Source organism: Erinaceus europaeus, chromosome 21, assembly GCF_950295315.1.
Source record: "Erinaceus europaeus chromosome 21, mEriEur2.1, whole genome shotgun sequence".
In the NCBI taxonomy this organism is placed as follows: domain Eukaryota; kingdom Metazoa; phylum Chordata; class Mammalia; order Eulipotyphla; family Erinaceidae; genus Erinaceus; species Erinaceus europaeus.
Window position 1 is genome coordinate 15,109,857 of NC_080182.1, and position 21,665 is coordinate 15,131,521.

Genomic DNA, 21,665 nt, shown 5'->3' on the forward strand with positions numbered 1-21,665 from the left:
CCTGGAGCTCAGCTTCCCCAGAGACCCATCCTACTAGGGAAAGAGAGAGGCAGACTGGGAGTATGGACCGACCAGTCAACGCCCATGTTCAGCGAGGAAGCAATTACAGAAGCCAGACCTTCCACCTTCTGCAACCCTCAATGACCCTGGGTCCATGCTCCCAGAGAGATAGAGAATGGGAAAGCTATCAGGGGAGGGGGTGGGTTATGGAGATTGGGTGGCGGGAATTGTGTGTACCCCTCCTACCCTATGGTTTTGTTAATTAATCCTTTCTTTAATAAAAAAAAAAACATAAAAAAAAAAAAAGAAATCAATGGGGTTTACAGTCAACAATATCTATACTCCTTCTCCATATTAGGGAGCTACTCTCTTCCCTGATCCAGCTTTCTGGTTCTTTTTCCAGCCATGACATCATCTCCCCAGACAATAACTTGAATCCACCTGCATATCAGGTTTCAGGCTCAGGGGAAAAATAAGAAAAAGAAAAAAAAAAACCTAGTATAGCCACAGGCCCTTCAGAATATAACTAAAATATGCCTACTAGCTATCTACAAAATGGAGGACCCTCCCCCCCAACATATCATATGTACAACTAAATAAAGCAATAAAGAGCAACAATATCATTAATACTTCATAAAAAATTAAAAAATGACATAACACTGGCTTATAACATCATAAAATATTTTTTCTGGAATTTGTATCTCCAATATGTCTTTTTTGTTTGTTTGTTTTTAACCAGTTGAGGTCTAGTTCCATAATTTTTTAGGAATGATATTTTTCAGTTACTTTTAAAACAAACATCTATTTTAAGAAGGAAAATGGTTTTTAAAATAAATGATCCTATGATTTCTAGTAAATTAAAACTTTAAAATGTTTAAAAGGGCAATGAATCTGGGCACATGACCCAATTCCTATCTTTAAAATGTAACCCATTTGTATGCCATGCAAGAGGAAGTAGCCTCAGACAAAAAAAGAAAAGAAACGAAGACTTAAATAATATCGATGTTTTGCACTGCGCACAGCTGTGAATTAAATTAGCTCTTTTAAATGATGGCTTCATTTAGATTTATACTTGTAGGCTGCAGTGTATCAGCAGTGATTGGAATTATCTGTTGAATTTAGGGCTTATAAGTCTAAATGGCTAAGCCAACATTTCCAACTGCCTGGTAAAAACAGGCTATGTTAGAAGGGAAGCATAAAATTTATTTGGGGTAATTTACCTCCTTTAAATGTATCCCCTAATTAGAGAAAGAAGCTGCAACAACAGAAATTTACTTTTAAACGATTCGTTATTTTGTGAGAGAGAATGAGAGATATTCTGGAGCACCCCTGGAGAGCAAGGGGAAGTACAGGTGCAACCGTCCTCCCATGCCAAGTCCTCTGCTTTTACCTGCTGAGCCACCTTTCCAGCTGTAACAATGGCACAGTCACAAGCAAGTATCAAACTTTGACTTAGGGAGTCGGGTGGTAGCGCAGCGGGTTAAACGCAAGTGGCGCAAAGTGCAAGGACTGGTTTAAGGATCCCGGTTCGAGCCCCCTGCTCCCCACCTGCAGGGGAGTCGCTTCACAAGCGGTGAAGCAGGTCTGCAGGTGTCTATCTTCCTCTCCCCCTCTCTGTCCATTTCTCTATGTCCTATCCAACAACAAAGACATCAATAACAACTATAATAGCTACAACAAGGGCAACAAAAGGGAATAAATATAAAAATAAATTAAGTAAAAAAATGAAAAAAAAAAAAACCTGACTTATTGGAACTTTTTTTTTCATCTAAATACTGTAGTAGATTATTTTCCTCTCATTAAATTATCTCTTTAGACATGCAAATTACATACTTGCCAGTGAGTGCTTCAGTTCTATACACGACTGTCAATTTTTGTCATTTTTGCTTAGTCCCTAACTACTGCTGTGATATCGCCATTGTTTATTACTTAATTTTGGGAGGTTAATCAAGTAATAGTATCTTAAAATAAGGTGGACAACATTATAGCAGTAACACCGAGAAAAAGTAATATAGGGCTGTTTGAAACACAGTAAAGTCTTATTTTGAAAGACTTGAACTTGAACTTCATAAAAGTTTAAAGAACAAATACTTAGCTTTAGTCATAGCCAAAATGAGAATTAAAATCACAATACATTATTATTACATACCACTAGGACTACTAGAGTGAAAAAGACAGGTAATGCAAACTAGGCAAAGAAACTACTATCTACAAAACGGACACCCCCAACTCTGCATCTGAACTATTCCAGCCTTTAGGTTCATCATTAGTCAACAATTTGTTTATCTTTGTATGTTAACTTTTTTTCAGCCACCAGGTTCCAGATGCTACTATGATGCCAACCCGACTTCCCTGAACAGATGACCCCACCAATGTGTCCTGGAGCTCCGCTTCCCCAGAGTCCTGCCCCATTAGGGAAAGAGAGAGGCAGGCTGGGAGTATGGATTGACCTGTCAACGCCCATGTTCAGCGGGGAAGCAATTACAGAAGCCAGACCTTCCACCTTCTGCACCCCATAATAACCCTGGGTCCATACTCCCAGAGGGATAAAGAATAGGAAAGCTGTCAGGGGAGGGGATGGGATACTGAGTTCTGGTGGTGGGAATTGTGTGGAATTGTACCCCTCTTATCCTATGGTTTTTGCCAGTGTTTTCTTTTTATAAATAAAAATTAAAAAAAAAAAGAAAAATTCTCATTGTTTGTGAGACAGAAAACTGGCACAATCAATTAGACAAACTATTTGGCAGTACCTATACAAGCTGAACCTATTCATACTCTATTACTAGCAATTTCACTGCTAGGTATATACTCAACCAAAATCCATAAATAAATAAAATTATTGAAAACATGTATATAAATGTCCATACCAACAGGACAGCCAAAACCTACAACTAATACAAATATTGACAAATAGTAGCATGAGTAAATTATATCCACAAAAATGAAAAATTACACAGTAAAGAGTTGACAGATAATACTATACTATATAATCCCAGTTGCAGAAGCATATCTATGACATCAAAAGCTCAGGTGATGGTTGCTCTGAGAAGGTGAAGGCAGAGGTTGAAAGGATGCTCACCATGTCTCTCAATATTCTCACTGTATACTTCACATTTTGATTGGCCACACTAAATGCTGAATTTGTTGAGCTGTACACCTGCAATTTATGCATTTATCTATGTGTGTATATTTTAGTAAACGATATATTGCAGTAAAACTTAGTAAGATTATTTATGTATTTATTCCCTTTTGTTGCCCTTGTTGTGTTATTATTGTAGTTACTGATATCATTGTTGGATAGGACAGAGAGTAAAGGAGAGAGGAGGGGAAGACAGAGAGGGGGAGAGAAAGACAGACACCTGCAGAGCTGCTTCACCACCTGTGAAGTGATTCCCCTGCAGGTAGGGAGAGGGGGGCTTGAACCAGGATCCTTACGCTGGTCCTTGCGCTTTGCACCACCTGCATTTAACCTGCTGCGCTACCGCCCAACTCCCACTTAGTAAGATTTTAATATTTATCGGGAGTCGGGCTGTAGTGCAGCGGGCTAAGCGCAGGTGGCGCAAAGCACAAAGACCGGCATAAGGATGCCGGTTTGAACCCCGGCTCCCCACCTACAGGGGAGTCGCTTCACAGGCAGTGAAGCAGGTCTGCAGGTGTCTATCTTTCTCTCCTCCTCTCTGTCTTCCCCTCCTCTGTCCATTACTCTCTGTCCTATCCAACAATGACAACAACAATAGTAACTACAACAATAAAACAACAAGGGCAACAAAAGGGAAAAAATAAATAAAATAAATACAAAAAAAAGATTTTAATATTTATCACTAATTGGTGATTATCAAACAATCATTGGCTGTTCATAAATATATAGATTTTAATAGTCTGAGAAGTTATTGAAAGGTCTTATCTAATGTATTTTTTTAGGATGTAAAGAATATAGTCTAAAATATGAACGTGAGAAAATCATCAAGCTAACGTGAAGTAAATACCTCTTGACCCATTTCACCCCGGGCTACTCTCCAAGCCACAGACCCTGATGTTCTTCCACCAAGTTCTCCAGGCTTAGGGGTCTTGGGAGATATAAATTCAACAAGCTCCACAATGATCCTCTGAAGAAGTTCTTTTCTTCTATTTTCTGACAAAGATATTTGCCTCTGTAATTCATATTTTGAAAAATCACAAAGGTTAGGGAAATGTTGAGGTCGATCATTAAGAATATATTTAAAATATTTGTCTTTTTTTTTTTTTTTTTACTTTTTTATTACCTTTATTTATTTATTGGATAGAGACAGCCAGAAATCGGAAGGGAATGGGGTGATAGAGAGGGGGAGAGAGAAAGAGAGCCACCTGCAACACTGCTTCACCCCTCGAAAAGCTTTCTGAGAGAAAGAGAGCCACCTGTAACACTGCTTCACCCCTCGAAAAGCTTTCTTCCTGCAGGTGGGGGCTGGGAGCTTGAACCTGGGTCCTTGTGCACGGTAACATGTGCACTCAACCAGGTGTAGCACCACCTGGCCCCTACTTAAAATATTTGTATTTAAAAAATATATATTTGTTTTACTTGAAAAAAAAGAAAGATGCACACAGAGAGAAAAGACCAGAGCACTGCTGAACTCTGGGATATGGTGGTGCTGGGGACTGAACATTGGGCCTTGGAGCCTCCTCAGGTATGAAAAGTCTTTTGCATACCATTATGCTGTCTCCCCAGCCCAAAACATTTGTATTTTAAGGGGTTCTTAAAAGAACCAGACAATTATTGTCAAAAATAGAATTATCTGGAAAAGAAAAAGTATACCATAGAAAGCTTATTTCATTAAAAGTCATTTAACACACCTCTACTCAACTCTTTTACCATCCTAGATTTAGAATGGAGGCAGCAACTTTGGGTCCTAGATAATATATAGTACCTTCAGTGAGACCAATTATCTTACAGAGAAAAACTGAAACAGCAGGGAAACACACACACACACACACACACACACACACGTACGTTTAAATTTAAGACACACATGCACACACAGCTGCCCCCTCTGTTTAAATTTAAGGAAAACCTATTAAAGTAGCCAGAACTCAGAACCTAAAAAGTCAATATCCCAGAAGAAGAAATCAATCAAGGTTAAGTGAACACACTGCTCTTCCTATTTGTTCTAATCATTTGCCAGTTTCACAGTTTGAGAAGAGACCAAGAAGTCAAAGACAAACTAATGGGCTAAAGTGTTAAAAAAGAGCCAAAATTTCAGCAGAATCATACTATGCCGGAAAGAATGTATATTAGAAATGAAAGCTTCCCAAGGTGATGAGTTTCATAAATACTCTGTGCTTTTGGCTACAATTTGAAGAAAGGTGAATTAAAAACAACAACAAAAAAATAAAAACAATATTTAAAATGTATACTCAACACTGTCAATAAAAAAAGTACATCTGACATATTGAAATATTTTATTTCAAAGTAACGTACAATTTTAAGAATTTTGACTGGTTAAAAAGTGGGTATATATGATGATTACGTGAACAACTGCAAGTGCTCTCTCAAAAATGACAAATGATTATCACATACCTGCTTATTAAGTCCATTAATAGTTTCTCGAAGTATCTCCTCTTTAACTTCAGTTCTTCTGGAGATTACTTCTTCATGTTTACAAGAATAGCGCCAAGTGACATCAACCACCTTAAATTAAAGAACACAAGTGTTTAACAAGATGACAGCAATGAATTATAATTTGCTAACAACTTAGAATATTTGTAATCTCTGAACAAGACTTTTAAGTGCTATTTTTTGTTTAAAATTTTTAAATAATGGGAAAATCTAAGAGATTATCTTTCTTTAAATATTACCATTCAAGCTCCTGGTCCCCACAGGTGGGCTTGCAGGTGTCTCGTCTTTCTGTCACTTTCCCTGTTTCTCACTCTCTATCAAAGAAAAAGGAAAAATAATGGCTTCCAGAAGTGATGGAGTCAGAGAGGAAACACTGAGCCTTAATGACAAACCTAACTTCAAAAACTATTTTAGAATAATGAAATTGTCAGTACACTGGACTTTAAATAACTTATCCAATCCAGTTCACAAAATTCAGCCAAAGAGTTGTTTCACGTTTTTATTGTATTAAATTTACACTAAAGATCTGATTTTCCTCAAAGGTACAAAGACAATTCAAAGGAGATAGGCTGGGTGGCGGTAGTGCATCTGGCAGAGCAGGACCAGGGTTTGAGCCACTGCTACCCATCTGCAGGTCAGTGGTAGAATAGGGCCACAGATTTCTCTCCTTTTTCTTTTTTTCCTCCAGGGTTATTGCTGGGCTCGGTGCCTGCACCTTGAATCCACCGCTCCTGGAGGCCATTTTTCCCCCTTTTTGTTGCCCTAGTTGTTGCAGCCTCGTTGAGGTTATTATTGCCATTGTTGACGTTGCTTTGTTGTTGGACAGGACAGAAAGAAATGGAGAGAGGAGGGGAAGACAGAGAGAGAGGGGAGAGAAAGATAGACACCTGCAGACCTGCTTCACCGCCTGTGAAGCGACTCCCCTGCAGGTGGGGAGCCGGACGCTCGAACCAGGATCCTTACGCCGGTCCCTGCGCTTTGCGCCACATGCGCTTAACCCACTGCGCCACCGCCCGACCCCCGATTTCTCTCCTTCTTTGATTCTCTCTTCCTCTCTCCCCTTCTCAGTCTTCCACCCTCTATAAGTAAATAAGTAAAGAGATTTCAAGGGAGAAAAACTTAAGCAAATTGTGCTAGAACAGTTCCCTCCTCATGGAAAACAATGAATTTCAAATATAAAATATTAACTGAAAATGAATCACAGGTCCAATTATAAAAGTATAAAAAAAACTTGTAAAAGAAAACAGAGGATAAAACTGTGGCTTGTGCTAGGTAAAATTTTATTAGTTTGAAAGTAGAATTCCAAATACAAATTGATAAACTGAAACTTACAAATTTCTTCTCTTCAAAGGTCAGAAAGAATGAAAAGGGAAAAAAAAATTTGCTAAACAAGTAATGATAGTGGACTTGCATTCAGAATAAAAAAATAAAAAATAAAAACTCTACATGAGAACAATCCAATTAAAAAAAAAAGGCACTGAGGACATATGGATAGCAAATCATACAAAGATTTTCAGTAAATGAAAACCACAATGAAATATGCTACACAACTATTAAGAGGGCTACAATATTAAGGATTAGCTAGCAAAGAGTTGTGTAATCTGGGAACTCTCACATGGTGTTTGTAAGAATGTAAAATGGTACTTTTACTTTTAAAAAAAAATGTGTAGCAATTGCTCCAAATATCAAATTCATAAACATCATTTCATCCAAATCATTCCACTTATAGACATTTTACCAAAGGGCAAAAGAAAGCATATTCCCATGTATAAATATATGTCTAAATATTTGTGGCAGCTTATTTAAAATAGTGGAACACACTGCAAAGAACTCAAATATCCACCAACAAGTGAGTGGATAAACGACGGTTCTTATACACAATGTCATGTTACTCTGTAGTAAAAAAGAAGAAGAAGAAAAAAGAAGTAAAAAAAAAAAAAGAATCCCTGTAAAAAGAAACCAAGCCTGTGGTCCGGGAGGTGGCGCAGCGATAAAGCTTTGAACTCTCAAGCAGGAGGTCCTTAGTTCAATTCCCGGCAGCACATGTACCAGAGTGATGTCTGGTTCTCTCTCTCTCTCTCTCTCTCCTCTTATCTTTCTCATAAATAAATAAAATCTTAAAAAAAAAAAAAAGGAAGGAAGAAACCAAGCCTATCCCTCCGCCAAAAAACAGCTATGTACTGACATTTCCTCATACAGAAATGCAATTCAATATATAGAGTAAGAAAGTAGATCTGTAGTTGCCTAAAGAGGGCCAAGAAGGATAACAGAGTGGCCGAAGGAAACGCCCAAGGGTAGCGCATATTGTGAAGGCAACTTCTTGGAGACATGAATAACACATGTCATTAAATTTAAAGGCATGCTAGTTGTTGTATGTCAGTCGTGTCTTTGAAAGGCATCAAAAAATACTTTATTCTTAGAAGATGATTCTTTCATGCCATACCTCATCTTTAGAAAATGCTATGACATAGGAAAGCTTCTTTCCCCATCCAATTTCATAAAGTAGTGGTTTGTCACAGACATCTTCACATGCATCACAGTGCAGCCATCGCTGCTGAGCAGGAGAATAGACTTCTGTCCAGACATGGTCTGTCCACATAAGACACATGAAAGCAAAAGAAAAAATAATAAGTTAACAAACGAGAATATACTAATTCCTAAGAGTCTCAAAATATTTTCTAGGGAGTCGGGCTGTAGCACAGCGGATTAAGCGCAGGTGGCACAAAGCACAAGGACCGGCATAAGGATCCCGGTTCGAACCCCGGCTCCCCACCTGCCCACCTGCAGGGGAGTCGCTTCACAGGCGGTGAAGCAGGTCTGCAGGTGTCTATCTTTCTCTCCCCCTCTCTGTCTTCCCCTCCTCTCTCCATTTCTCTCTGTCCTATCCAACAACGACAACAACAATAATAACTACAACAATAAAACAAGGGCAACAAAAGGGAATAAATAAAATAAATATTTTTAAAAAAATGAATAAAAATATATATTTTCTAATACTAGAAGCTTTACTTAATAAGACTGGGAATTTCATTACACACAACATGAGAATTTCTCTGTCTTTGAAATCCTTGAAAAAGTCTCTGTAACATTTCCAGGAATGTATTTAGTTCTGCATTTAATAAAAAATGATGTGGGATGGTGGGAGAGTTAGCATAATGATTATGCAAAAATATTTTCATGCATGAGATTCCAAAGCCCAAGGTTCAATCCCCTATACCACTATAAACAAGGGCTAAGCAGTGCTCTGGTGGAGAAATAAAATAAAATAAAATGCTAGTGGGTCAGGGAGATAACATAATAGTTATGCAAACAACTTCCTTGCCTCAGACTCCACAATCTCAGGTGCTATTCTTGGCACTGCCATAAGACAGAGACAAATAGTACTCAGGTGATGATGAGGATGGGGCCAGAAGAGAGTGTGACAGTGAACCCCAGCTCATGATCCCAGCCACTATAGGCATGACAAAAAGGAAGCTTCATGAATGGTGGAGTGGCGCTACGGTGTCTCTCCTCTCTGTGCCCCTTTCCCTGCCTCTTTATCTCACCTGTTATCAGGAAAAAAAGAAAAAGTTCCTTTCCTGTATATGTCGTTCTCTGAAAAACTAGTCGGAGTAGGGAAGTCTCAGTTATGACAAAATATAAGTAAATAAAAATAAAGTAAAATATAATGTGAACTGTAACTCCAAAAAAGGTGACTAAACCGACAGCAGAAGTCAGTTTGCTAGTGTGAAGGGATGACTGTCACTTTCAACACTGCAGCTTCTCAACTTTAAATCCCAGAATGGGTAGAAGATGAACAGATCTCAGGTCACTGATACTCTGTGCTTGACTAGAGGAGAATGCTGTTTGCACCAAAGTAAAAGACTCTAGGGTGGGGGTGGAGAGGACGGAGCGTTCAGGTCCTGGAAAATGATGGCAGAGGAGGACCTAGTGGGGGTTGTACTGTTATATGGAAAACTGGGAAATGTTATGCATGTTCAAACTATTGTATTTTAATGTCTACTGTAAACCATTAATCCCCCAATAAAGAAATTTTAAAAAGAGAGAATGCTAACTATTAAGTACTGGTTTCATTTCATTCTAAAAATAAAAACACAATAAAACTAAGGACAAGAAAATATTTTTAAATATGCAGATTACAAGTCATTTATGAATAAAAGATAAATCTCATGTTTTTACATCAGTTTTATATACTAATGTTTAAGATCATTACATCTTTTATACCAATCACTACAACATTTTTTTAAAAATTTAAATATTTATTTATTCCCTTTTGTTGCCCTTGTTTTATTGTTGTAGTTATTGATGTCATCATTGTTGGATAGGACAGAGAGAAATAGAGAGGAGGGGGGAAGACAGAGAGGGGGAGAGCAAGATAGACATCTGCAGACCTGCTTTACCACCTGTGAAGCAACTTCCCTGCAGGTGGGGAGTCAGGGGCTTGAACCAGGATCTTTACACCGGTCCTTGTGCTTATTAACCCGCTGTGCTACTGCCCGACTCCCAAAAATAAAAATTTCTATAGCTCATTGTTAAATGTTGTAATTCATAGAGAAGTAGTATTATCAAAATTCTCTGGGTATAAAGAATGTTCTATAAAACAAACAAGGAAATACATTAGAAATTCCAAAAAAGTTTTATGGTTCTCACAAACAGCTGGTGACACTGATACTATAATTTTACAGAAAGCAATGGAACCAAACTGACAAGGACAGTAATGGACAGAAAATAATGAGCTTAGATCCAAAGCCTCAAGCCCTTACTCCTTTCTCCTCACACCACACTGGGTACCTGTGTAATCCCACACATAGCGAGCTTCAAACCCTAAGGACCGGCAGCACAGAGTAAAACAATTGGCCCACTCGCCACACCGTCCACATCTTGTTTCCAAAAGCTTCTCAGGGTTATTATACCTGGTTGAAAACAGTAACAGAAAAAGATTTGGTTCATTAAGATTTCTATTTCTTCTTTTCTTTTTTTATTTGCTTCATGAGAGAAAAAGAAATTGAAAGGCTCCTGGCATACGGGCAAATGCAGCGTCTGGAACAGAATCTGTCCTTCACCACTGTGTCACCTGCTTAAACGCTAATTCATTAGGAATTTTAAGGAAGGGCCAGAAGATAGTTTACAGGTAGGTCTTGTACCTTGCCACAAAGGGCAGCCCAGATTTGAGGATCAACAGCACATGAGTGTGTCATAGCACCAGGGGAAGTTCTGTGACGGTGGTGTTCCTCCCACTGCATTTGAACGAAAAAATTAGCTTGGGCACAGTAAAATCACACATGTGCAAAGCCCTGGCTCTGTCTGCAACAAAAAATGAATTTATATTACTTCTGTGCTAAACAATGATATCATGATTTCATGTTCTTAATAATGAGTAAAGAGCCTAGAACATAAAAGGAATTGTTCTAAATTCTTTTGGTGAAAAATGATTAGCAATGGTATAGCCTTCAAGCTGTTTGCAGTCTTAAGAGAGAAGGAATTACTACAAATGACTTTAACACATTTCCAAAATATGACAGACTCTATAGTTTCATCAGATTTAGCACTATGGAAAAGCAATCGGGGAGGTAGGTAAGCTTCTATCTGAATGGGTCTTGAAGGACAGACAGGATCTGTACAGGCAGAGATTCTCTAGGAAATCTACTTTAAGTATTAGTATTATCCTAACACATGGTGTAAGTAGTTCATCACATTAATAAATTATTCTGGAGTTGGGTGGTAGTGCAGTGGGTTAAGCACATGTGGCGCAAGGACCAACGTAAGGATCCTGGTTCAAGCCCCCACCTCCCGACCTGCAGGGGAGTCGCTTCACAGGTAGTGAAGCAGGTCTGCAGGCGTCTCTCTGTCTCTCTTCCTCTCTATCTCCCCCTTCTCTCTCAATTTCTCTCTGTCTCTATCCAATAACAAGTAAATTTTAAAAAATTACTCAATAAAAAAATGTATAGCTGGGCTGGGGAGATAGCATAATGGTTATGCAAGAGCCTTTCAAGCCTGAGGCTCTGAGTTCCCAGGTTCAATCCCCAGCACCACCACAAGCCAGAACTGAGCAGTGTTCTGGTCTCTTCCTCTCTCATGGTATCTTTCCCTCTGTATCTACTCTTTCTCATTAAAATAAATAATTTTTTTTTAAATGTAAAGCTTAATGCAACACAAATTTTACTTAAAACAACACTTTTCTTTCTAGGAGCCATCTGTAGATTTTATTCTTCTAAATTATACCTAAAGGTGCCTGCTGATTTATAAACTGTATTTTGAAAAGATGCTTGCAAAATCCTTTTAAATGCTACTCCAGTGGCTGGGAGGCTTCTCAGTGGGTAGAGCAAAGGTTTTGCAAACCTGAAGCCCTAGATTCAGCCCTTGGCATGCTATACAATGGTAACAGTACTTTAGTCTTGGGTGTCTCTAAATAGATACATCTTTTTAAGTTTCTGCAATTAAACAATTATCATAAAACTGGAAAACATCGATTCTTTCATCTAGTGGTGGGATGGATGCTAAGCTGATAAAGTTGGAACATTGTCCCAGCTAAGCAGAAGGGTCAGCCCTGAGTTTGACAGGAAAGGACATAGTTTTATGAATAAAGTAGTTCTGCAGTGGTTAAATTTGCCTTAAACAAATGGCCTTGCTTAAACTAATTTAAATGAACTTAAGTGATTAAATGATTTTGAATGCCAAGAAGTCTAACATGAGAATATCCTATACTTCCCTTTTTATATACTACTTGTGCCACATTAGATGATCAGCTTAGGCTCTTACACTGCTCACCATCCTACTCCCATACAAGATCAACTAATGTAAAGCAACGCAATGAGTAGAAAGAAAAAAAAAAGCAATTTGCGTAAATATCTGTTAGTCTGTGCCACTCCATTGTCATTATCATTTAATTACAAATACTTTTATCTTTAAACCTTTCCAAAGTATTTTTGCAAAAGCATGTCAAATTAAGAAATAATTGAATTAACACTGATTATACATACCTACTGAATATTGAAATCTATTTATTCAAAATTCTGTACATCACAGGATTGATCCTATTTAGGACATAATTGAGTTTGTAAGCCCCTCAAACTAGATATTCCAAAAATTTGTTGTCGACTCTTATCTGATGATGATACAAACCTTATAACTGTGGCAAATTAGGAAAACCTAATAAGAAACTTATGAATTAAAATGATGAAGAAGTTAATCCTATGTGTTAGCCATATTTTAAAAAAATATTTATTTATTCCCTTTTGTTGCCCTTGTTTTATTGTTGTAGTTATTATTATTGTTGTTACTGATGTCATTGTTATTGGATAGGACAGAGAGAAATGGAGAGAGGAGGGGAAGACAGAGACAGGGGGAGAAAGATAGACACCTGCAGACCTGCTTCACCACCTGTGAAGCGACTCCCCTGTAGGTGGGGAGCCGGGGGCTTGAACTGGGATCCTTATGCCGGTCCTTGTGCTTTGCGCCATGTGCACTTAACCCGATGCGCTACCGGCCGACTCCCAATAAACTAAATTTAACCATATTTTATCAACTTTTGCTCTAGAGAAATATGTTGCTGTGAAATTAAAAAAGAAACAATTAAAAGTGGTCCGGAAGGTGGCGCAATGGATAAAGCATTGGACTCTCAACCATGAGGTCTTGAGTTTGATCCCCAGCAGCACATGTACCACAGTAATGTCTGGTTCTTTCTCTCGCTCCTATCTTTATCATCAATAAATAAATAAAATCGTTTTAAAAAAGAAAAAAAAATTAAAACTAGAACTCAGGCTGAATTTGGTCTACTGCACCAAAGTAAAGAACTCTGTAGGGGTGGGGAGAAGGGTCAGGTCCTGGTACGTGATGGTGGAGAAGGATTGAGGCTGGGATTGAGTGTTCTGCAGAAAATTGAGAAATTTTACACATGTATCAAAAGCTGTATTTACTATAAGTAAACCATTAGTCCCCCCCCAATAAAAATAAATTTAAAATAAAGGCCATTTAATGAAAATTCTCTTCTGGGACTGGAGCGATAGTACAGAACTTGAGCACCGAACTCTCGGGCTTAATGCACTAAAAGTCACAGGTTCAATTCCCAGCACCACCAAATTTCAGAGCCAAGCTCTCCCTTTCATGAAAATAAGCATTTAAAAATTATCTGATGATCATTAAAAGATCAGTTTGACTTTATTGTCTAGTTAATACCCACCTTGGAAACCGATTGCTGAGTTGGCATGTGTCACAGTAATGATCCTCTACTCTGTTTGCACCCCACTTCAGCTCATCATCATTGGGGAACAGTGTTTCACCTCTAGACTTAGTGTGGCCACCACACTTGGTACACGGAATGTCATTCACCCAGTGAAAAAAGTCTTCCTTAAACCAGTGTAAAAGCTCCAGCAAAAGAAAATCTTCATCACTTACATTAATACCTGAGAAGTTAAATAAAAAAGAGCTGAGACTGTAACAGGATAAAAACTAAAAATAGCCACCCCTATTTTATTCTCAAGTATGGAAGTACAAAATATGAAAATATAAAATATAAAACATGAAAATATAAAAATGGTTTGAAAGATTTTCACAAGGAAGAATTGTCAGTACATTGTGAACTAAGCCGAAATACAATGACATACTACACTCCAGATTTAGAACAGTAGAACAATTACCATTTAGTGTCCACTGACATTATGAAGTGAGCTGAAAATAACCACCTCTCAGGAAACTAAGGTCAGTTTGGAACTACTCCTGAAGCATTTGGGGAAAAAAATAAATGTGACTTTAAGACATATATCAAATGACTGTAGTAAAATGTTTATCAAGTGCATGTACACATTCAAGAAGCAATAATAAAAATCACAAGCAGAAAGTACAGAATTTCAGATATTTAAAAATATTAGCCAGCCCTGTAATGACCTGCCAATGTCCATGTCCAGCAGAGAAGCAATTATAGAAGCCAGAACTCTCACCTTCTAGAAGCACCCCATAAAGATCTTTGGTCCTTACTCCCAGAGGGGTAAAGAATAGGGAAGCTTCCAATGGAGGGGATGGGACACAGAATTCTGGTGGTGGGAACTATATGGAAATGTACCCCTGATATTTTACAATTTTGTTAATCACTAAATCACTAATAAAATTTTTAAGTATATTATCCCAAGAGTTTTTCTATCAATTCGTTAACTGTTCCAGTATACTCTGCCTACAGATACCTACCATGAACCATATGAACACACAATCAGGCTTATAACAACCCTAAAAAAATTAAATAAAATATTACCTCCACTTTATCTCTTGACATTAAAGACTGCAACATCTCTTCAAAGAAAGGAAAGAGAGAAGAAAAGAATCTGAGATATGGGCTGGAGAGGCAGCCTCATGGTTATGCAAGAGACTTTCATACCTGAGGCTCTGAGGTCACAGGTTCAATCTCCAGCATCACCATAAGCCAGAGCTGAGCAGTGGTCTGGTTCTTTTTCCCTGTGTCTTTCTCTGTATCTCTCTCTCAATCTCTCTCTCTCTCAAAATAAGATAAAATAAAACCTTGGAGACACACATAGCATAGAGAATCTATAGTTCTAGTACTTATTAAAAAGTAGTAATAAAACACATAAGAAGAAATAAATGGTATAGCATTAAGATCTAATAGTTCATTACTGGTCATGGCATTTGATAGATTGCACTATGTTTTCACATTTATGTTTCATACATTTCAAAATTTTAAAATTATATAAAATGAGAGAATACAAAAAGATCAGAAATATATATATTCCTATGAGAGCAATGTCTTTTTTTTTGTTTTGTTTTTTTGTAGTCGTTGTTGTTATTAATGTCGTCATTGTTAAGATAGGACAGAGAGAAATGGAGAGAGGAGGGAAAGATAGAGAGGGGAAGAGAAAGATAGACACCTGCAGACCTGCTTCACTGCTTGTGAAGCGACCCCCCTCAGCTGGGAAGCCAGGGGCTCCAACTGGGATCCTTATGCTGATCCTTGCGCTTTGCGGCACGTGCGCTTAACCCACTGCGCTACTACCCGACTCCCGTCAGTATTCTTTTTTAAAATCTACATATAAATATATATACATACACATGTACATATATATCTATATATACTTCCAATTTTTTAATGGTCCTGCCTGCCTTCACTTCCTTTCTAAGTCACACCTATACCTATTACTACTTCCAGGTGTCTTTCCTTTTTTTCCTTTCCTCTCTCAGATAAGAAAAACAGTGCCTGGTTTCCTCTAATGTCTCCAGATTTGCTTCCCCTACATTGCTAGTATAAAAACAAGATTTCTGGTGACCAGTGCTTTGGATCCTGGTGGAATGAGGGTACAGAGCCCTCAGGTTTACTTCCCCTATTATTTACCCTGCTGGAAGCATAGACCAAAAATTTTGGGGAGGATACAGAAAATGAGAATTCTGTCTTCAGTAGTGGCTTCTTTGTTGGATATGGGCATTGGCAGGTTGATCCATTACCCCAGAATGAGAAATCTCAGTATTCTAAAGTTAATTCTTCACAAATTAATCTTTAATTTAATGTAATCCCAATTAAATTATTGACGCTTCCCTCTCACCCCCCAGGTCACTACTTAACTTTGGCATTGCTAAGGACTGAACTGGGACCTCAGAGTCTCAGGCATGCAAACCTTTTAAATAGCCACTGTGTTATCTCCCCAGCCACAATTCAATTACAAAATAATCTGTCATAAAATCTAACCACTGCAAAATTCGTGTCAAAGAGGAAGACTGGCAAAACTGTCAACACAACTTGGAACCATGAAATGAACTCATCTATATGTCAAAATACACTGCAAATTGTGATTATTAAAATATTTTTATATTGAATACATAAATCAAGGAATGAAATAAGAATCCTAGAAGATAGGGGTTGGGTGGTAGCGCAGCGGGTTAAACGCACATGGTGCAAAGTGCAAGGACCGGCATAAGGATCCTGGTTCAAGCCCCCCAGCTCCCCACCTGCAGGGGAGTCACTTTACAAGCAATGAAGCAGGTCTGCAGGTGTCTTTCTCTCCCCCTCTCTGTCTTCCCCTCCTCTCTTGATTTCTCTCTGTCTTATCCAACAACAATGACAGCAACAATAATAATAACAACGTCGATGATAAAAAAAGGCAACAAAAGGGGGGGAGGAAAAAGCTTCCAGGAGCAGTGGATTCATAGCATAGGCACCGAACCCCAGTGATAACCCTGGAGAAAAAATAAATAAATAAATAAGAATCCTAGAAGATATTATGAAGTAATGCTTATTATTTAGAAAAATTAATCTTTTGAAATAGTTCTTTTTCTTTTTCTTTTATTTATTTATTTATTTATTTATTTATTTATTTATTTATTTATTTATTTATTTTACCAGAGCACTGCTCAGCTCTGGCTTATGGTGGTACAGGGGATTGAACCTGGGACTTTGGAAGAAACTGTTCTTTAAAGGATAAACTATTCAAAATAAATGGTGATGGGACAAGTAGTGAGTGGCTCCCAAAATATCATACACATCATACACCCTTGTTCTATTATTACAGAGTAGAAAAATACCATAAAGTCACAGGAGCACATGTTTATGACTTTGATCTAGAAGGTGGCTTTTTTTTTTTTAAATGCTGTGCTGGAGAATAAACCCAGGGCATTATTCATGCAAAATATCATAGCTGCACTGCATGCCTTTTTCTTTCTTCCTTTCTTTCTTTCCTTTTTTTTAAAACCAGAGCACTGTTCAGCTCTGGCTTATGGTGGTACGGGGGACTGAACCTGGGATTTTGAAGCCTCAGGCATGAGAGTCTATTTGCATAACCATTAAGCTATCTACCCTCTGCCCTTTTCATTCTTTATTTTAGAGAAAGGAGGGGAGAGTGGTAAGAGATAGGACACACACCACATCACCACTCTATCATTCACAGGGCTCTTAGAGATGTTCAAACTTGAACACAGACCCGCATAGGGTAAGGTGCACTCTACCTGATGAACTAGCTCTTGACCCTAAAAGGCCTTATTAAGCAAGACACAAACTATAAAATCAATAATGGGAAAACACTAAATGTTTTTACATTAAAATGTATCATTTTTAGATTCTAGAAGACACACTAAGTATGCTGAAATAGTTCTCTTAGATAGTATGCTCCTTTGCCATGCATAGACCCCAGGTGGGAGTCCAGCAGAGGAGCAATTACAGAAGTCAGAACTCCCACTTTCTGCACCTCAAATAGAACTTTGGTCCATACTCCCAGAGGGGTAAAGGAGAGGGGAAGAAGTCCTGAGGGTTCTGAATTCCAATTCCATCAAGACCTGAATCATTTGTCACCAGGAATCCTGTTTGTATATCAGCAATGAAAGGGAAGTGATGGGAGTCGGGCGGTGGCACAGAGGGTTAAGCGCACATGTGCAAAGTAACTCCCCGGCTCCCCACCTGCAGGGGAGTTACTTCACAAGCGGTGAAGTAAGGTCTTCAGGTGTCTCTTTCTCTCCCCCTGTCTTCCCCTCCTCCATTTCTATCTGTCCCATCCAACAACGACGACATCAATAACCACAACATTAAACAATAACCACAACAACATTAAACAACAAGGGCAACAAAAGGGAAAATTAAATAAATAAGTAAATAGAAAGAAAGAAAGAAAGAAAGAAAGAAAGAAAGAAAGAAAGAAAGAAAGAAAGGAAGAAAGAGGAGAGATTCTGGAAAACACCAGAGGAAGCCAGGCACTGTGTTTCTTTTCTTTTCTTTTTTTTTTGTTCACTTTCCTGTGCCTTTTAAGGCACTGTGTTTCTTATCTGAGAGAGAAATGGAAAAAGAAAGGACACTCAAAAGTAGTAATAGGAGTAGGAATGACTTACAGAGTGAAGGCAGAACTGTAAAGAAAACGGCCAAAAACAAAGCAAAAAATAGAGAAGCAGAAGCAGCCTGAAGAAGTCAGCAGAAGACAGTGACTTCTGTCTGGCTGTACTTTGAGGTCTATTCAGCCCACCCACAATGCTTTGCATACCAGCACAGACTGGATCCACCCACAGTCCACCATGTGCCCCTGCAGATCACTGCATGCTCCGTCACCAAGGCTGACGTCTCAGCACTGTGCTGGGACTTCCATCCATGGTCGCCGATATACCGTGTCACCACACCAGATACAGACAGATGTAACAGATATAAAGTCAACTCAGAATCTGTGACTTTGGGAGAACCACTGCAGTCTCCAACACAGGGGAGGAGGACACAAAATTCTGGTGGTGGGAATATTATGGAACTATACCCCTAATATCTTATAATTTGGTAAATCAATATAAAGTCAATAAAAAAAGGAAAATGGGGAGTGGGGCGGTAGCACAGAGGGTTAAACGCACGTGGCGCAAAGCGCAAGGACCGGCCTAAAGATCCTGGTTTGAGCCCCCCAGCTCCCCACCTGCAGGGGAGTCACTTCACAGGCGGTAATGCAGGTCTGCAGGTGTCTTTTTCTCCCCATCTTTGTCTTCCCCTCTTCTCTCCATTTCTCTCTGTCCTATCCAACAACAATTACATCAATAACAACAACAACAACTACAACAACAATAAAAAAACAATAAAGGCAACAAAAGGGAAATAAATAAATATTAAAAAAAGAAAAATAGAATCAAGGCATTAAAAAATAGAAAAGCAGTCTCAATGTCCATATAAATGAAAAAATACCAAATGTCTGGATGTGTAGCGATGCACCTTATGCAAATCCACGATTGTATATATCTTGACAGATAGCAATGAGCCTAAATAAGGGGTAGAAAATATCCAGCTTGTGGGTCATATACAGTCTGCAAAATCATCTGGTCTGCCCCTGTAAAGGTAAGTGTAATTTTTCATAGCAACATTTGTGCTAATTTTTAAGATAATCTTATGTGCCCACGAATGATGTTATAAATATCCAAATAACCCTTAGCAAAAAAAAAAAAAAAAATTTGCTACCCATGGTTTAAATTAATAGAAATATATATTAAAGGAAAATATCACACTGTAGTTATTTATGGAAGAAAAAGGCGCAGTAGGCAGCAAGAGTTTAGATTTTCATGCATAATATGATAGTTTTCTGACAAGGAGATATCCATAAGTTTTAGGTTAAAAACAAATATTTTTAGTACTGCTGTCCTCCTCCACTGAGGCAATAAAGAAGCTGGAATGACCTCTACCCTGCTCATTTGAAGTCCCAAGGCCCTGCCTATGAGCCTTCCCCAGAGAATCTTCTGTCACTATACCAAATGCAACCTTCCCAACCACTTGATTCTATTCTAATTTGTTCATCCTCCTGCATGTATCCCTTACTTGCTGTATTTGGGTTTTTTTAATCTTTTTATTTTTGCCTCCAGGGTTATTGCTGGGGCTCAGTGCCTGCACCATTAGTCCACTGCTCCTAGAGGCCCTTTTCCCCCCTTTTGTTGTCCTTGTTGTTGTAGCCTTATTGTGGCTATTATTGTTGTTGATGTCATTCGTTTTTGGATAGGACAGTGAGAAACGGAGAGAGGAGGGGAAGGCAGAGAGGGAGAAAGACACTTGTAGACCTGCTTCACCATCTGTGAAGCGACTCTCCTGCAGGTGGGGGGCTGGGGGCTCGAACCAGAAACCTTACGCCCGTCCCCGCGCTTTGCACCATGTGCGCTCAACCCGCCGTGCTACCGCCGGACCACCTGTTTTAAATCTCTTATCCAATGATAGACATTATTCATATTACTTCGAATAAATACTGTAGTGTTCACCATTCTTAAACAAGACGGGACAAAAGGGGACAGCATACTTGTACCTCTCTGCTCTGCACACTCAGGTATGCATCCGTTAGCTCCCAGCTCTATGAGTATGGCTGCCTCAGAGTGCATCAGTGCCCCCAGTTACAGCAGTATCACTACCCGTGGCTCAGAGTGATGCTGTCTACATAGGAAAATAAGTCAGAAAGGTTAGAGGGCTAAAAGGAGACTGAATTTGGATGCTAAACACTGTGAAGATAGCATTTAATCATAGAGGGTATATTTTAGGTTATAGCCATAACTTCAAACTAATAAATTTAGCAGCTCTAAAAATACCACATAAATATAAAAAGATTTCTAGTGACTTTTTAGTGATAAAAATAAAATCAGGGAGTCCAGCGGTAACACAATGGGTTAAGCGCACGTGGCGAAACGCAAGGACCCGCATAAGGATCCCAGTTGGAGCCCCCGGCTCCGTTTCACAGGCGGTGAAGCAGGTTTGCAGGTGTCTTTCTCTCCTCCTCTGTCTTCCCCTCCCCTCTCCATTTCTCTCTGTCCTATCTAACGACAACATCAATAACAACAACAATAATAACAACAAAGAAAAACAAGGGCAACAAAAGGAAAAATAAATAAATATTAAAAAAGTAAAATAAATAAAGAAAATCAACATATTTGGGTCTTAATTCTATCCTACTAAAATCACAGACATAAGTGAAGGGGGGGCAATGAGAAGAAAACCCTTATGTGTATGGGGGTTGGTATGTGTTGGGGGGATGGAGGGCCTTGGCATGGGGAGTTGGTGGGGTGGCTTGGGGAGTGGAGACCAGGAGAGGCTGCCTCATTCTCAGACCATATACACTCAATATTCTGCATCTATGTCTTCATAGTCAAGTTAGTTGGCCATTTCACCTGTATTTGAGACACTTAATTAAGACAAACCTTCTGGCTTTCAGTCCAGAATTAGCGGAGCCTGCTCTGCTGAGCCGTAACTCTCTCTGGCTAGATTGTCAGGCAGGGCTCTACTGTCCCACTTATTTTTCAAACCACAATATTTTTCGTCCTTCCTTTCTTTCCTTTTCTCCTCCTCCGTCTTTCTTATTCTTTTTTTTTTTTTTTTATTGCCACCAGGGTTATTGCTGGGGCTTAATGCCAGCACTATTTCTATTGTATTTGACAGGACAAAGAGAAATTGAGAGGGGAGGGGTGACAGAGAGGTAGAGAAAAAGAAAGCACCTGCAGACCTGCTTCACCGCCCACAAAACCAGTCCCCAGTAAAAGGTGGGGAGTGGGGGCTCGAACCTGGGTCCTTGTGCATGACGAAATAACCGGGGGCATGACTGCCTAGGCCCTCACCTCCTTTCTATTTCTCTTTACCCAAAATAAAAAGAATGGGAAA

The 21,665-nt window shown here is 38.9% G+C and overlaps 1 protein-coding gene across 2 annotated transcripts in view; it reads right to left on the reverse strand.

Moving 5' to 3' along the window:
• NGLY1 (N-glycanase 1) overlaps positions 1 to 21,665 on the reverse strand; it is a 79,939-nt gene that overhangs the window by 21,642 nt on the left and 36,632 nt on the right. Inside the window, exons 5-9 of one of the 2 annotated variants that reach the window (XM_060180441.1) lie at positions 13,773 to 13,995; positions 10,385 to 10,506; positions 8,037 to 8,182; positions 5,555 to 5,665; positions 3,987 to 4,151 (exon numbers count right to left, since the gene is read on the reverse strand). In XM_060180441.1, coding sequence (XP_060036424.1) covers positions 3,987 to 4,151; positions 5,555 to 5,665; positions 8,037 to 8,182; positions 10,385 to 10,506; positions 13,773 to 13,995 — 767 coding nt within the window. The remainder of the gene's footprint in view (positions 1 to 3,986; positions 4,152 to 5,554; positions 5,666 to 8,036; positions 8,183 to 10,384; positions 10,507 to 13,772; positions 13,996 to 21,665) is intronic. The other variant, XM_060180442.1, reaches the window with a different exon arrangement.